Here is a 17,945-nt window from a genome sequence, read left to right as displayed (position 1 = left end):
TATTTTTGTGCAACATGGACTTTAATGTTTAATTTGTGTGACTTTACCAAAGCATTTGATTTGTAGGCATATGTATTCCTCCAGTTGCGAGCCTGTGCGCTTTACCTGACGTTGGTTAGGCCCGACAGCTGCGCACGGACTGGGACTGAAAATAATTCAGACTGACAAAATAATAAAAATGTTCTTCTTTTGAAATGAACATTCTTCTTCTTTTAAATAATAATAAAATAAATAATAATAATAACGACATTCTTCTTCTAAATAACAATAAGCGTCATTAATAATACAAATCATAATAATAAGAATAAGAATCTAACAAATTGTCATGCAATTATATTAATGTGAATGAATGGTACTCCACATCACATCATCATCATCACTATTGTACACCCCAATACATGTGATGTGATACAAAATTAAATGCATATTATTTCAAAATACGTGCTGTAAAATAATGAATTGTGATAGGTAATTTCTCATCCAAACAGCTATTTAAACTGGATTTCCACCGTACCACCTTTGTCCTCTTTTGTGGAGAGGAGTGTAAGCATAATCTTACGCCAACATATACGCCCGTTTCTACGCAAGATTGATAAATGAGGGCCATTGTGCGGTTGTTCCTTCATTTCACCACGGATTTGTTTGTAAACAAGAGACAGGCTTTGCAGACAGGATGAGATTATATGAATGAATGAAGCAACACACTAATGTGTGTGTGTAAATCCCAACGTCCCGGGCTATGTGTTTTCCAGACGGGCTACCAAAACATATAACCGGCCTGTCGACGGGCTTAAATAGTGAAATAACATTCCTTTCTTGATGTGCGTTGTTCACTCTCTTGACTTGATATTTGAAGGAAAAATACAGTCGCGGAAGTTTTGATCATGCTTTGATTTGTCTAACTCTGCAGTGAGGCTTGTGCGTGTGTGTTAGTGATACACGGTTCGCGGTTATATCCACTGATCGGGCAGGCCAAGTAATAAAAAAATAACATTCCAATTAATTGCGGGTGGATGAGACATAAATCATTGTGTTTGTTTGATAAAGACATTTTGCGAGCCCTAAGGGACGAATAATTCCAGTTGCCATTTCCCACATGCTTTCAAAACAATACCTCACATGTACTCACGGGGGAGAAGGAGGTCATTATAATATGCAAAACTTATCCAATCATAGCAGTAGGCGTAATCGATTTGATTAAATCGTATCGATTAAACGTGTGAATGTGTGCAAATTACAGACAACGAACGCAAATCAGAGATGAAGATTTAACGAAAAACTCCAGGGGCCTCATTTATAAAACTTTGCGTAGGATTTGCGTCAGAAGTGGCGTACGGATAAAACATAGGACGTGCGTACGCACAGAAATATTAGGATTTATAAAACCGTGCGCACGCACATACTACGCAGTTTTCCTTTAATAAAATCACAATCAATTCTAAATGTAGCGCAGCTTTTGCGGCTTCTTGTCACGCCCATAGTTGCCCATAAATATTCAGTGAAACGCCCACAAGTTAATATTCATAATTTGCGAAATCATGGCAAACACAGAGAGGAAATAAAAAAAACTTAACTTCACTCAATGTGAAGTAGAAATTATCGTTGGCGAGGTGGAAAAGAGGAGAACAATTTTGTTTGGAGGGCACAGTGTGGGCATTACTAATGCCAAAAAGGCACTTGAGTGGCAAAAGGTTGCAGACGCCTAAATGCTGTAACCTCACAACCTCGGACCATGGCCGAAATAAAAAAGAAATGGTCGGACATCAAAGTCGAGGCAAAAAAGCGTCTAGTGCTCCATCGCCAGAGTGTGTCTGCCACGGGTAGGGGAGAGGGGACACCAGAGCTGACCCCTCCTGATGAGAGACTGGCGGCAATTATTGGGGAATCACTATTAATCCCTATTCCTATTATCTACGTGGAAATGGGAAATAGTTCAGTGCAAATGTAATTTCTTGCAGTTTTCTGAATGGTTGAGACATACGTCATATGTTATTTTATCAAAAATAAAACAAACTAAAGGCATATGCATATGATTCCGTAGCTGATGAATATATTTTTACTATGAAAACAACTTTCCCCAGCGGACAATTAATAAATCAATCTATCTTTCTATCTATCTATCTATCTATCTATCTATCTATCTATCTATCTATCTATCTATCTATCTATCTATCTATCTATCTATCTATCTATCTATCTCCCTAATTATCAATCTGTCTATCTAATTGCATCTATATCTGCTCCGCCAGACGGACACATTGACGAGAATATCAGTTTTGTACATTATTTTGTTCTGTTTACCATATTATTTATGAGGCTGAATTGCATAACATGGCAATATTATTGCAGAACATATTTCACTTTTCTTTTTGCAAATATGTGTTAATTTGCATTTCTGTTGTAATTTTCGTTTGTTGTACACTGCAGATGGATCAAACGGGTGTTCGTGTAGGCTGTTAATTGTAAGACTTGCTTTGTGAAGCCTTCATGTTATTTATGAGGCAGTATTGCCATTTCTTTTACACAACGGTCTACAGTTTCACGTGTTTCTTCCATCTGCCGACGGTGTCGCCATTTCTCATTTCACCCGTTTTTGTGCGTAAGCCTGGGTCAGAGCTTGCGTGATCGACCGCACATTTTCCCGTCAAGTTTGCTTTTTATAAATACCAATTATTGCGTAGAGAGCGGCGTACGCCTTCTTTTGTGCGTACGCAACGTTTATAAATGAGGCCCCAGTTCTTTTCGAGCTAGCTCGATGAATGTAGGATAGAAGTTGTCAGATTTAGATTTCTCCTGATAAAAAATAAAATAAATGTACCCACAGTCGGATAATCAGCAGATTTACAGTCACGATGGAGTCACGATAAAACTTCACGAGGTTGAGACGAAAGCAAATGGCATCTAGAGGAACATCTGTGGCGCTGCAAAACTCCCGCCGCTGAAGTGAGGGACGTAGCTTATGGGATGGCTGGCGGTCCAGATCCACCCATGTCACGTGACTATGACATAGTCACTCATCAGGTGGTATGGCAAGCCGTTTTAGCTTTAAAAACTCCTTCTGTACTAGTCATAAATCAGTTTTGACTAGTCATAATTCCAATTCCAGATATCTCTTCTGCAATTTTGACTCGTCGGACTTGGAATTAAGATATCTACAATGTGATTGTGACTAGTCATAAAAAGCATTGTAGATATCTACAATGTTAATTCGACTAGTCGTAATATACATTGCAGATATCTACAATGCTTTTATGACTAGTCATATTCTTCCATTGACTTCAATTGGAAAATATTTTCAGATATCTACAAATGAGTTTTGACTAGTAGAAATTGGAATTAAACATATCTGTAAAAAATACATTTCCACTGGATTTCTAATTAGAGATATCTCAAATTATATTTGCACTAGTGGCAATTAAATTCAAGATATCTCTAATTAAGTTTTGCCTAGTCAAAAATCCAGTTCAAGATATCTCTAACAGGGTTTTGTCTAGTCATAATCAAATTGGAGATATATTTAATTTGTCGTTTTTTAAGATATCCAGAAATACATATGCAGATATCTTTAAGTAATTTATTACTAGTCAAATACAGTTGTAGATATCTTGAACTGGATTTTTGACTAGGCATAACTTAATTAGAGATATCTTGAATTGGAAATCGTCCCAGTCAAAACTCATTTAAAGATATCTTCAACTTAATTATAGATATCTCAGTCTGCTTTTTGACTAGGAGGATCTTTCTTTGGAGATATCTGCATTCAGCTTTGAGACTAGGAAGAATTTCAGTGTAGATATCTTGAATGAACATTCTGACTAGTCGAAATTATTTTATAGATATCTTAATTTTGCACTCAAACCACCCCTTTGCTAAGCCCCGCCTTTTCTTATCACGTTGTCTTTAAGGAACGCGCCAAAAATCTCAGAACGGCCTGACCTGGTTTTCAGGTAATACAATTACTGTAAAAGTTATTTATTAACTTAGTTGTTTTTAACACTGTTATAGTATTATTTGCAAATCACGGGCTTGTTTTGCGTTGTCAATGAACCGTTTTCTAAGGGAATATTTTGTCGCAATGTTGATAAATTGTAATATCAAAGTGATATATCAGGCAGAAGTTATCTGGTGTAGGCTATTTTTTAGATTTAAAATGTTTGTCCACATTTTTACATAGGCCTATTGCTGTTTACATATGGTCGGATTTGCTCCATGTAGCCTATGTCAGTGGAAATGTCTTCAGAGTTCGTGTGGGAATGTAAACGAGTGTTTTATGGAGCGTTTAGACCAATGCTTTTGTTAAAATAGCTATCTTGTTTGGCTCCATGCATCATCATGTTCGATGCTGGTAATGTATATGCCTCATTTTCTCTAATCGTTAAAATGTGGCATTACTGCGAACAAGGTATGTGCTGGTGTAGTCTGGCAGTGAAGAATTCCACGTGGAATTGGCCTATATGCCATCTGTTCTGTAGAGTAACCATACGTGCCGTTTTTTCCCCGGACGCATCCTAGCCAAGATTTCTACATCTATAAAATCCAGGTTTTGTTTTCTTGTTGCTTACTTTAATGTCATATGCCGATCGCTCTGTGCAGACCTAGCTTCAAGACAGAAGCAAGTATGAAAACAGAAAAACTAAATCTGGATATTTTAGGCAATATTTTTGTATGTTTACCGTGTGTCCTTTTTTTTCTAAATGTTTTAAGCCAGTTGCACATTCTATTAGTTGTTTATTCAAATTCAAAATGTTTTTTTAGAACAATGTGTATAAATGACAAGATCCTTTGAACCAAACAGTACTGAGTAGCTTAATAAAAGCACTGAAAGGCTCAAGTACATGCCATTTGTGGCAAATAATATAGTATGATTTAGGAACAAGAGGACTCCAAGGAGACTAACCTGCAGTCATTTAATTCACTTTAAACCAGTATATATTTAGAAAAACAATTATTTGAATAATTTCAACACGGCTTTAGCTTTAGACAGTTCTGTACATGCTCATCCACACAAATATTTGTAATATTTAATTTTTATTTGGTTTATTATCACATTGTTGTCTGTCTTACAATTTATTATGTATTTTTTTAATTTTCTGTTTAAATTTTTTTTCTATCAAATGCAATGTTTTTCTCAGTTTTCTCTCAGCTGATAATGTCATCAGATCAAGAGATGCCGTCAGCGATCTTTGACAGAGTTTTTAACAGCATCTCAAGAGCCAGACAACAGCTCTCAGCTAACACTAATAACAACCTCCTTACTTCAACTAGACGTCTTTTCCGGCGCCAGGTCCAACGACTTCACAGTAAGTCGGGCTGTGCTATGTAACCATTTGCATAATTAACAGTGATTTACCTAGGTTTAAGATATTATTTAACTGTGTATTTTTTGTGTATGCCAGGACCACCGGGAAGGCAAGAAAATTCTGTCTGGCAAACACACCTTTTCCTCCTCTCTGGCCCAGATATTGAGATTTTACCATCTACAACAGAGTTTGAACGGTTTGCGAACATGGGCTTGGGTAAATATATACTTATATGAGGATTTCAGATGTAACAGTGTTATTTGAATTGTAATTTCAAAATAAATTTCAAAACCATTTTGTAATGGAGGTTGCTCAAAACATTAGCTTATCCTTTTAATTCATACAAAGAAATTGCTGTCAGGACAGATCATAAAAACTAGTATTTAGAACTATTTTATTTTATTTAGCTATTTAAATTTTTTCTATAATTTTGCTTATTGTTAACCAAACTTGGTAGTGATCTGAATATTAAACCTGATCTATTACATACAGTATATGATTAGCTGATGAGCTGTTGTTTATTTTATGTTGCTTGTGTGTACTTTAAATTTTGCAGGTAGACCAGTGCATGAAACAACAGGGAGAGGAATCCAACGATCAAAAATTCAATTAAATTGGACTCTGTCTGAATTAAACAATTTTGTCTACCAATGCTACCCAACTGTGAATTTAAACTTAATAGGTTTTCATTTGGCAAGAGCAGGAAAAGGACGAAAGATAGAAAAAGTGCATGCAAATAGTGTGAAAGACCTAAAAAAAGCAATTGGAAAGAGCAGGCTCTATATAGTCCCAAGAGCTGAAGTTTCACAGGTATGACTTCACCACATAAACAAAGTCCAAGGGCCAGATTTACTGACAGATTTACTTTTGCTCCAGCACAACCCTCGTTTGGCATAACAAAACTTTATGATTTGATTTACTATTGTTCGTTAATGTACTAGTATTTCTCAGAACTTTACACTTTCATCAGTGCATTGTGTTCTCATGCTAATTTGTACTGTTTAGTAAATCTGGCCCTAAATGTTTAAATGACCGAGCCATTTCTTTAAGACATGTTCAGTTGAATTGGCCTTTAATTTAACTTTAAATATAAATTATATGTTTCTGCAGAGTGCACATTAAGGCCCAGTTTCACAGACATGGCTTAGCTTAAGCCAGTACTAGAAAATGTTGCATATGTTCATATTGTGACAGAACAGTGGAGCTGACATATTTTAACATCGGTCAGAGCAAGATATTTTCAGCTGAGACAGTTCAAACATTTTAGTCTGGGACTAGCCTTGTCTGTAAAACCGGGGGTTAATGTTAGGTGACAGTTGAAGTAACTTCTTCACTGTGCAGTGGCTCTTAACAAATTCTTTGTCATTGTTTTTTGTTTTGTTTTTTGTCTTCTCTTAGGTAATGACACCATCCGCAGCCATTCCCCAGAACTCACAACAACCATCCAACACTACAGCACTTGATGAAACCTCCTTCAATGCTGAGACCACAGAATCCATAAATCTGCGTGTGAGTGAAGTTATTTAATGTAATTTTATGTAAATCACCCACAGAACTTTATAATCCATCAGTGCATTTATGGGATTGTGTTTTTATGCTAATTTGTTCTGGGTTGCGTTTCCCAAAAGCATCGTAAGCCTAAGTTGATCATAAAAGCGACTGACGAGTGATCTTAATATTAAGGTCTGTTTCCCAAAAGCATCGTAACTTAAGTAGCACTTGAAAATTATCGTAGATCTACGAGTGCTCTGGAGTAATCGTACAGCTCTAAGTGTATCGTAAGAAGACAGAGTTATGAGGTCACCTACAGGACAACCGGCAGATTACACCTTTAACTTTATTCAAGTGCATTGTGATAATACTATAAGGTTTTGATTGTACTTTATTGTACACTTTTTTTATGAGGGCAGGTAACAAACAAAAAATTATAAATACACATCTGAATTAAATGACAGCAAAAAGAAAAAAAAAGAATAAAATAAGTAATGTAGGAAATATACTTCAAAGACTGGGAAAAATAGAGATAAACTCAAAAAAATCTGTCAATGACTTGCTGACGTGCACGAAAACCAGCCATGTATTGGACATTTCTTGGTTGGCCAGCATGTGGAAACGATTCCATATAAGGTTATATTTCAGTACTTCGCAAATGGACAGCGACTCTTAAGTAGCACTTAGAGCGCGTTCTCGCGCGTTCATGTTAAGTACATTTTTGGGACACGCACGTGGAATTGCTGCGAGTGATCGTAACTTCGCTCGTAGAATGCGCTCTTTAGAGCTAAGATACATCGTTATTGGGAAACCCGGCCCTGGTTAGTAAATCTGGCCCTAGATGTACAAATGAACGAGCCATTTCTTTAAAGGTCCTGTTCTTCGTGATCCCATTGTTCAAACTTTAGTTAGTGTGTAATGTTGCTGCTAGAGCATAAATAATACCTGTAAAATGATAAAGCTCAAAGTTCAATGCCAAGCGAGATATTTTATTTAACAGAAGTTCCCTTTCAAAGCCTACAGCGAACGGCTGGTTAGGACTACATTCTGGTATTTCCTGCTTTAATTACGTCAGTAGAGCAGTAGAACAGACTAACCTCCGCCCACAAAGAAACGCGAAAAAAGGGGGCGTGGTCTTGTTGCTGTCCCACGTGGAGAAGAAGAGGACGTCGCGTGGAGAAAAGGAAGTGCTGCGTTTCAGTGTGTTTGTCGCCATGTCGTCGAGACGCTGTTATTTTCATCCCGGAGTCAAATCACCTTTGTTTGGCTTTCCCAGGGACGCTGTAGAGATTATTAAGCGCGTATATATCTCCCGTTAAGAGGCGTGACCTTTCCACGTGCGCTAAGCTGCTGTCGAATCACAACACAGGACCGTGCTACGTTCGCTAAGCTGCTGTCAAATCGCAACACGGGAACCGCTGACACAATCAGAACTCGTTACGTGTTTCTGAAGGAGGGACTTCATAGAATAAAGGAAGTCTTCAGTCGTTTGTAGGACAGTGAAAACAGCGGTGTACAGATAAGTAAATTGTGTTAAAAATACAGTTTTTTTTTACACGCGAAACATGAACACATGTTATATTGCACACTGTAAACACAATCAAAGCTTCAAAAAAACACGAAGAACGGGACCTTTAAGACATGTTCAGTTGAATTGGCCTTTCATTTTACCTTAATATAAATGATATGTTTGTGCACATTTAATGTTAGGTGACAGTTCAAGTAACTTCTTCACTGTGCAGTGACTTTTAACAAATTCTTTGTCATTGTTTTTTTTGTTGTCTTCCCTTAGGAAATGACACCATCCGCAGCCATTCCCCAGAACTCACAACCATCCAACACTACAGCACTTGATGAAACCTCCTTCAATGCTGAGACCACAGAATCCATAAATCTGCGTGTGAGTGAAGTTATTTTTGATGTTGTCAATGGTTGTAAATATGACTGATTTGTGACTCATAGTTTTACTTTATTACTTCAGGAGTGGCGAGCTATACGTTCCCAGCAAGATGAAGAATATAATGCTTCTTTGTTGGCAGATATAGAAAAGGTAATTTTTGACTATTCACAGTTTGCTTGCCAAGGTTCAATTTTGTTTAAAACAAAAATGTGTATTACATATATGGTATTGCAGGACAGAAGGAGGCACTGCTATGAGGTTCTGGAAGAAAAGCGCAAAAAGGTCAGTGCTGCCACTAAATATTTTGTTTAATTTTTTATATATATATATATATATATATTTATTTTATATATTTATATTTTAGGCCATTGAGGAAAGACGCCAGCGAATGGCAGCCCGTGTTGAACCTCTAGATGGAGAATTTCTGAAAGCCAAATATCCAAATGGAGATGTGAATAAGAGGAAGTTCATCATGTCTGATCCAATTCAAGTGAGAAGTTCATTGTGAAGGATTCATTTTTTTGTTCATAGATGTTTTTAGTTATTTTTCCTCATTTCAGGATTTCTTTATTTTATTTATATTTGCCATCATTGGCTCTTTGTTTTTTAGGTCTTGTTTGATTTTATTGGACAAGATGAGATGGCCAGTGAGGTGTTCAGAATCCAGGAAGCTACTTCTTCAAATGCTATAGAGAGCACTTCTACTGGGTCAATTTCAGATCATGGAATCAAACCGTTCTCTACATTGTATATCCTTTGGACATCACCTTTTGATAATCTGGTAAGTTACTCCCACGGTATCACTTGAGCAAGTTTTTTTTTTTTCATAATGATTTTGGCCATATGCATTACCTTTTAATTGATAAATGATCATTATTTTTGGCCTGATTGTCCCTGCCAAGTTGTATCTTAAAGGGTAAGTTCACCCAAAAATGAAAATTCTGTCATTAATTACTTAACCACATGTCATTCGACTCCCGTAAAACGGTGTTCATCTTCAGAACACAGATCAAGATATTTTAGTTGAAATCCGATGGCTCAGAAAGGCCTCCATTGGCACAATGTACTGTATACTCTCAAGACCCATAAAAGATACTAAAGACGTCGTTACAAAATTCATCTCACTATAGTGGTTCTACAATCATTTTATTAAGCAACGAAAATAGTTTTTGTGCGTAAAATACTAGAGTTGGGGTACTCGAACTTGAACTCCAATTTTGAATGAACTCTTACTTGTCACGTACACGGGTGATTTTGTACTCGGACTTGACACGGATGTGGACATTTTGGACTCTGAAAATATTCAGAGTCCAGTCGAGTCCGCGTCATGTGTAACAACAAATCCGGCATAAAACTAAGATAAGAAATTAATTAACGTCTCCCCGCCTGTGATTTTACTGCACCACACTGGCAGGCAGCAGTAGCATCATCTTATGCTTGCAGACAATACACTCATCACACACTGGATCGCAATGCGTGGCTAGGAGAATGTCTTAAAAGTCAGAAATAATTTGTTTTACTTTTGAAAATCATAAAGAATTTATTTGCAAGAAATCTGGTAAAAAGAAGCACTCTGTGTATTGCAAATCAACTCTTACTGATGTGTCTGGCACGATTTCTAACGAAAACCTAGAGAAATGTAAGTTGCTTATTATAAGTTTTAATACCAACTTAAATCCAAATAACTTAGGGCTGGGTGATATGACGATACATCGGATTTTTGTGTGCGTACTCTGGATGTCACAATTCTTAATATAATATTGAACCGTTCGGTACCGCATTCATGGTTGAATACACGCTTGTGAATTGCGTTGTTTCTTTTTTTTTTCTTTTTTGCATTTAATTATTTTTTATTTTTCTCCGTTTGAAATATTTCTCTCAGTTATTTCGCTCTGTTTGAGTGTGCCTGTGAGTCTACGCGCTGATACAAGCAAATATCCAATACATGCACTAAAGTTAGGGGTGTTTAGCCACACTTGCAATTAGGGCTGTCGCGATTGGTCGATACAATCGACTGTGTCGACGCTGTTAATTAATCGACGTCAATATTTTTAGTCGACTGGGTAACGTTAAGTTGGGTACGATATGAAATTGTATAAGTAGCCTACCGCTACTTTAAAAATGACAGCACTCTAATAAGAGCAGCATTTCTTCATTTGCGTGTTTGTTGATGCTGAGGAAAATGGGGAAGGGGCAATAGATGAAGGCGGCCCTACTAGAGAATACTTGCGGTTGTTGATGCGGGCCATCCATCAATCAAATGTCTTTCAGGGCCATGAGAAAGACCGGAGTTTGGCTCTAGACACACAAGGTCAGTACTCCTGTTAAAACAGAAAGCTTTTGTGTCAGGTTATGTTGTAATGCTATTGAGCTATTCGGTATCCATGAAAAAAAAAATGCAATTTTTTTCTCCCACCACTACTGGTCAGATGATGCTTTTTGGATTCCACCTTAGCAGTCGAACAGTCTCTTTGATCTCTTGTGGGGTTTTTTTGTTTGTTTTTAAGGGTTCATGAACTGAAAAATCTAATTTTCTAAGTTTCACATTGTACTATTAAAACATTCAGCTTGTTTCAGAAATAATATCTAACTTGGTAGTCCAGTAAAAGGTTTTATTGAATCCAGACTCGTAAAATGTTCATTATAATGACAGTGCTACACTGTACTATATGTCTCATGCTTTTTACACCTTGTTTGCGCTATTAGTTATGATAAAAGGTTTTCGTATGAATGCAGAAATCATGTTGCAATGGTGAGAGCTATACAGCTGTCATAATAAATATTTGTAAAAGTATTCAACAGTTACACATGTGAATATATGAATATAACTGTTTCATATGCAAAGAGGTTTTTGTGGAAGCTGCCACAAAATAAAAAAGGTAACTGTGACTTTTTATCTAACAATTCTGACTTTTCTAACAACTACCCCCCCCCCCCAATAAATTGACTAATAACGTTTAAATCTCGCAGTCATGACTTTATAGTGCACAATTTTGATTATATAACTTGCAGTTGTTGGTTCATATTATGCAATTCTAAGAAAAAAATAATTTGGACCCAGATGAGACCTACAAAGAGTCAAAAAGAGGTTCAGTTTTCATTAGAAATGTAAGACTGTAGAATGTAAGGATGGCAGTCCTGTTTTCATCTGCATTTAAAATTGTCCAATTATGATCAGATCTCCTGAATTATAATAGCAAAAATTAAGCCAGGTGTGACTGAGGGGTACAATATTAACTTTTAAAAGTATTCATAATGGTTCTGTAGGAATGGTTCTGACATCAACATTTCTTCTGTTTTACTTTAGCTTTGGAGAATAGGTTGTATGCATCAGTGGGGAAGATGATTTCTGTGTGTGTAGTCCATGGAGGAGTTGGCCCACATTTCTTCTCCGAAAGGCTTTTTCAGCAGATCTGTGGTATGCCAACATCCTCTGCCTCAGTGGATGAGGTTGGAGATCATACATTGAGGGAGCAACTAATCAAGGTACGGAGATGTTTGAGGATTTAAATAATTGTTTAAAGGTGTTTCAATGATGCTATTATTAAAGATCATTATTTTGTGTATTTGGTAAAATGTGTTGACATGCTTCAATGTTAAGAAAACATTGCAGAACATTCATATGCAGTGCATTATTGTAGCTCCTCTATGCCTAGCCTTTCTCAAATGTGGCATTTTCTACAAAGCCCCTCCTTCCATCTGCTGATTGGTCAGCTGACCCAGTGCATTGTGATTGACCAAACACCACAAGTGTGTCAGAAATGTAATGCCCCTTGCCATTATTGGGAGCTACAGCTTTCAAAGTACATATCAAATCAGTTAATGGGTACATGTTCCACAGCTCTGCTTGAGCAGGCATCAGTGTCAAACAGAACACATGGCTTCTAGAGCTGCTTTTCCACCATCAGGCCGAATGGTTCTTTTTGCTTAAGTTTCATTCTGTGCTGATACAGATGTTTTTTCCTCACAATTGTAAAATTGCTTTTTTCGCAACTGTTTTAGATACAGGAAGCAACCACTGTTCAGGAGGCAAATTGTGCCATTACAGAAGCAGCGAACAGCTTAAGTATCATTGGTGCCTTGAGATATATATCACACCTGACAGAAAGGAACTCTCGTCCAATCAGCTGCAGAGTTCTTTGTGAATGGAAGACTGCGAGCTGCCTTGGACCAGTAAGTGATTTAAAGGGTTAGTCTGCCCAAATATTACAATTCTGTTAATTATTCACCCTCATGGGTTTCCACACCCCAGGACTTGTTAACTTCCAGAACAAATATATTACCAAGTTAACATCTCCTGAGAGTTGTCATGATAGAACACCTTGTGTTGCAAACATACAGTATTGAAGTTCTTATGGGTTGACCTGAGTAATTAATGACAGCAGTACATTTTTAAGCCTTTCCTTTCTGATAACATATCTATCACCAGCTTGAAACTTCCATTGACTGCTATGTTTGTTATGCAGGTTTTCAGAAGGGTTGCAAACTCTCGGTTTGCTGGAAGAGATGCAGAAATATCCTACACTTTTTTATGACATGTTCGTCAATGAGCAGAGGCCCCTTCAAGCAAAGGACCTCTGCAGTCTTTTTTATGTGAACTTTTCCCCACAAGGCAGCAACAGAAGGGCAAAGGAAAACCAGACCATATGCTATTGGAGGGACTGGTTGATCGATGTTGAAGGTATGAAATGTTTTTATGTAATAAAAAAAACACTGATTATATTTGAAGAAAACAAGAGAAATTGTTAACTTATTTGTGGTAAATCTAACCATTATGCTGAACAAATACTTGTGATTGTACTTTTTTGTAATCAGACAAAATATAGAAACCACGCAGCCAGATGTAGTCATAATTAGACAGGCTGGCTTACTCGGTTTAATCAAAATATCGCTGTCAAAGAACTGCAGGTACCAAACATTTTATAATAGGTTGGGATCTTTTGAGGTTTGTGATTTTCTGTACATATATTTTGCAGAGGGAGAGACTGATGGAGTCACTCTTGAGATGATAATGGAGTTCGCCACTGGAGCCTCCACAGTGCCACCTCTGGGTTTCCCCCACCGCCCAGAAATAGAGTTCCTCCATCAAGACGGGAAAATCTTTCCAGAGGCCAATACTTGCCTCATTATTCTACGACTACCGATACACACAGAATATGAAAGGTTCAAGACCTACATGACAGAGGGAATCATGCAGAGCCCATATTTTGGTGTTGCCTGAAATGGTTAAATCTAGAACTGCATCCATAATGGATGGGGTTTTGTTGCATTGTGGTGAGTTTGTATCTTGCTGTCATTGTTGCTAAAAGGAGAGTTAGCCCAAATATGAAAATTGTCTTTTTTTTTTTTTTGAATGTTAATTTTTCCTAATAGTTCAGCAAAGAAAATTAAATGTTATCAATGATTTATGACTTACAGAAGTCTCATGCTTTACGCTTTAATATTACCTTTTTACACAAAGTAATTTTAGGTACATTTACAACTGACTACACCTTTTATAAATTTAAAGTTCCATTTAAGAAGCACCTTGAAGTCATCTGTTTGACGTGCATCCATTCCAAAATAAAATGCATTGTTATGCATTATGCATGTTTGTGTTTATTGTGGAAAAACACTGTTACATTGCTCATTTGTAACCGTTTGTTCAGGTTCTCTCACTTGTACACCAGCTTTTCATAGAATTTTTTTTTTTCAAATTAAGCATCTATTCATTCTTCAACAGAGCATTCTTGTAGTATTAAACTATTACAAAAGAATGACATTCTTTCTAACACACTCTAATCTGCAACACTAGTTTGCCAAAACATTAGCAATTTCTGCACAACATACCTGAAACTTAATCTTCAAATCTGTAATATGCTCAATAGCGTGGGAAACCGTTTCCATTTGCTGAGGAGTAAGGTTAATTTGAGGCTGTTCAACAGTTACAGCTGGGATTTCTTCGTGTTCAGCTGTGGGCAAAGACTCAAAGCCATGTTGAGCCAGGAGTTCATTAAAATGTTCTGGCCTGTAGAGATTGTCTCCAAACACATTGTTGATGGCTGTGCTGTCGGTTCCTATCCTTGACAGCATTCCTTCTGTCCATATCTGTGTTGGTGTTTTATTGTTTTCTGTCCGCAGAGCATGGTGATTCCATGCCTCTTTGAAGTGCTGTAGTCTAGCTTGGATCTGTGGAAGAAAAACTATGCTGAGCGAAACTTTGTGAAGGTCATTGCTGGGATCAAGCAGTTCAGAATCTTCAAGACTGTAGAACATGCTGTAGAATGATTGTAGCACATGTAAAAAAACATTCCTCCACAAACGTTCTATCCTTTGGTTGTGGACCGATTCCCCAGTAATGTGACTCCGGCGCTGAAGTCCTTGTACAAGGTTCATAAACAAGGCCACTTGCACATTCTCGCCTCCATGATCTGACCTTACCCTAGAGGGCAGACCGTAAAGGCATGTTGCTTGAATAAATTGAGACAGCACAGTACTGGCACAGTTGTTGGTGTTGCAATTTAGGTATGTGATTAGCCGTGAATGTCCATCGATTGCACCATGAATCACAAAGCCCCATCTAAAAGTAAAAAATACAAATGTAAGTGAAATATTATAGGTAGTACAGTGTGAAGAACAAAGAGGTCCTACAGGTCCGACTTTTTCACCATTCTCAAGTTTCTGTTATGCAGGATGTCACAAAAGACACTTTAAATTTAATTGTGAACAAATCAACCTTTACAACAGGGCTCACAAATAATCAAGAACTGTTACAATTTATTTTATTTTAACATGAATTAATGATGAAAAAAGCAGGGTCTAATAATCAAGAAATTAGGAAGTGTCGGGCAACATAAGGACAACTGGAATATTAGGGAGTAAAATACAAACTACACTGTGTCATACTTAGAATAATTGTATGTAATGTATTAATAATTCATAATACATGCATCAAGTGAAACATTTGTACAGTTTCACAGTACATACTCTTTCAAACCAGCTTTACAAAATGTCATTGGATCTAAAATGTCTTAAAAGATTTAACATTTAGTAGTTTTAGGCCAGGACAACTGTTATAATGTTATCGTAGTATTATGATTTACAATGGCTGCTTAGGTTGTGGTAATTGCATATGTCTAAACATATTTGGCTGTAGATTCTATAAATCAGAATTGGATAATGCAAGTCTACACTATGCTATAATTTAGCATTGCAGAAACACACTGTCACACCATTTTCAAGCTGCATTAGCAGAACAAAAACTACAATTAAACTAACCTTATGAGGCGCATGTTGCCATCAATGTGCCAGAGACTGTTGGGACAGGGCACATGATAAACTCTTCTAGCCACTGTGCTACTCCATCTCCTTGCAGCAGCTGCTGGATTGATACGGACCAACATCTCACGAACCCTATGCCGGGAAACCCTCAATCCTTCTGCAACCAGTAAGGCTCGCATCATCTAAAATGGTTGCATTGAATTGAAAAAAAATAAATAATAATAATTTGTTTATGAACCGATAGGGCAGACCTTAAAATGAAATCAAACAAGGCTTACCTCACTTCCAGTATTTGGATACTGGCATTGGAGTCGTCTCACTACATTTTCAAGTTCTTCATCATCCACTCCTGACATTCTGCTCCTGACTGATACACCAAGCAGCTTGGACCTCTTGTACAGAAATGATGATGAGCACCCTAAAATTCTTGCCATTCGCTTGACTGTGTGACCTTGCTTCATTAAAAATTCAATTTGGTCACGTGTTATTTGAATGGCTGGTCTACCTCGGCTACCTGCAAATGAAAGTAACACATTTGTTTTACTGACATATACAGCTCCTAATGGCAAGCAGTTTAATATTAGAAAAATGGTGACAAATAAGAATGGAAAGAAAGGACGGAATGGAACAAGGTAATGGTCTAAAAACAGGGTGATGGCAGATTTAAATTACTTTTTCAATACTGTTTTTTTTAGTACAAATGTTGAAGAAATGCAATTTATTTAATATGAATCATGGAACTTGACCAGGCAAAGTGAAAATTAACCTTTGACCTGTTGGAGTGTTTGTTTCTGTTATTTTTAAACGTAAATAAGGCACACTGATGTGTGATAATCTGAATGTCACATACAAATACATTTTTATAGAGTGACTGGCCTGTGTGTGAAACCTTATCAGTATCGTTTTTCAGTAGCCATTCAAATAATTGTTTCTTTAATCCTTATTTTCTTTTAAAATGTTAATAAAATGATGTAGGCATAAAATTTGTTGTACAGTCATACTTTTAACTATTTGTATTATGAACAATAGGTATAAATATTTGAATTTGTATTATAACTATTAATTTTGTAAGTGAATAGTTACATAGCATGTGCACTGGTTAGACTACTTTTAATGCAGACCGAGGGGAAAGTTACAGTTGACCAAAGTAGAGAGCAGACAATAAACAAACACATAAACAAGACAAAAAAGAGCTTTCCAAGATGCCTCGCTTGTGTATGCGGTCACTGCAGATAAAGAACATGGTTCTAAAAAACAGAAACTCACCTGAGCTACTTCGAGATACGGAAAAGGCTGTAGTTTCCTCACTCTGCAAATGTGTTGACAGTATTGTTCGAATTTCATCCAGATTTCTGTTCAATTCTTCATACGTCTCAGGAGGCAACAAATATGAAATTCTCTGTGCATTTCTTAAGCAATCATCTATCACACGAAGTTCGCGCTCACCACAATTTCCCTGACTTTGAGCTCTTTCAATTTGTTGACACTTTCTTGCTATTTTGTCGAGAACAGCTGCCGCCATGATTTAATAATCCCTGAAGTAACGTTACATCATATCTTTTCTCTCCGACAACAAAATCAGACTAAAGTTTAGGGAGGCGGGGAATTGGGTGGTGCTAAGGAAATGTAGTTCACGTCATGCAACAGCAGATTTGACTAGGAGCAGGTACAATTCAGATATCTTAAAATATAATTGTGACTAGTCGAAACCAAATTAGAGATATCTCTAATTACCTTTGCGGATAAATGACGCGTCTTTTATAGATATCTATGACATCATTACAGATATCTTAAATGCAGTTTTGACTAGTCAAAATTATATTACAGATATCTCAAATCGGATTTCTTACTAATGCAATTATAATTGCAGATATCTCTAAATGTCATTCTGACTAGTCAAATTATAATTATCACTAGTCAAAATACAATTGTTACTATCTTTAAATACATTTATAGATAGTCAGAACATAGGTTTAAAAGCTAAATGGCGCCTG

At 36.8% G+C, this 17,945-nt stretch overlaps 2 protein-coding genes across 2 annotated transcripts; one reads left to right on the top strand and one right to left on the bottom strand.

The window, feature by feature from the left end:
- Positions 1–4,931: 4,931 nt before the first annotated feature.
- LOC307128725 (uncharacterized protein) lies at positions 4,932–14,275 on the top strand. Its single transcript, XM_079820667.1, has 14 exons — positions 4,932–5,300; positions 5,397–5,516; positions 5,857–6,110; positions 6,699–6,809; positions 8,584–8,691; positions 8,773–8,841; positions 8,926–8,973; positions 9,056–9,181; positions 9,302–9,472; positions 10,837–11,002; positions 11,999–12,177; positions 12,694–12,864; positions 13,158–13,372; positions 13,668–14,275. The coding sequence occupies exons 1-13, from the start codon at positions 5,120–5,122 to the stop codon at positions 13,224–13,226; spliced, it is 1,773 nt and encodes a 590-aa protein (XP_079676793.1). The 5' UTR covers positions 4,932–5,119; the 3' UTR covers positions 13,227–13,372; positions 13,668–14,275.
- LOC307129669 (uncharacterized protein) lies at positions 14,269–17,536 on the bottom strand. The gene is made up of 4 exons (XM_079822292.1): positions 17,218–17,536; positions 16,230–16,465; positions 15,949–16,133; positions 14,269–15,250 (listed from the first exon to the last, which is right to left on the bottom strand). The coding sequence occupies exons 1-4, from the start codon at positions 17,471–17,473 to the stop codon at positions 14,482–14,484; spliced, it is 1,446 nt and encodes a 481-aa protein (XP_079678418.1). The 5' UTR covers positions 17,474–17,536; the 3' UTR covers positions 14,269–14,481.
- Between the last annotated feature and the right edge of the window lie 409 nt (positions 17,537–17,945).

This window comes from Gobio gobio (genome assembly GCF_949357685.1).
Source record: "Gobio gobio genome assembly, chromosome: 7".
NCBI lineage: Eukaryota > Metazoa > Chordata > Actinopteri > Cypriniformes > Gobionidae > Gobio > Gobio gobio.
Note: the sequence above shows the minus strand (reverse complement) of the source record. Positions and strands in the feature narration are given on the sequence as shown.

What these genes read in the sequence shown, in the direction of transcription:
- LOC307128725 (XM_079820667.1), top strand. Translation starts at nt 5,120, where the DNA reads ATGTTTTTCTCAGTTTTCTCTCAGCTGATAATGTCATCAGATCAAGAG. An exon ending in GTTTGCGAACATGGGCTTGG is followed by an intron (nt 5,517 to 5,856) that starts GTAAATATATAC and finishes TAAATTTTGCAG; the next exon opens with GTAGACCAGTGCATGAAACA. An exon ending in TGTTGGCAGATATAGAAAAG is followed by an intron (nt 8,842 to 8,925) that starts GTAATTTTTGAC and finishes ATGGTATTGCAG; the next exon opens with GACAGAAGGAGGCACTGCTA.
- LOC307129669 (XM_079822292.1), bottom strand. Translation starts at nt 17,473, where the DNA reads ATGGCGGCAGCTGTTCTCGACAAAATAGCAAGAAAGTGTCAACAAATT. An exon ending in CGTATCTCGAAGTAGCTCAG is followed by an intron (nt 16,466 to 17,217) that starts GTGAGTTTCTGT and finishes TTTCATTTGCAG; the next exon opens with GTAGCCGAGGTAGACCAGCC. An exon ending in ATCCAAATACTGGAAGTGAG is followed by an intron (nt 16,134 to 16,229) that starts GTAAGCCTTGTT and finishes CAACCATTTTAG; the next exon opens with ATGATGCGAGCCTTACTGGT.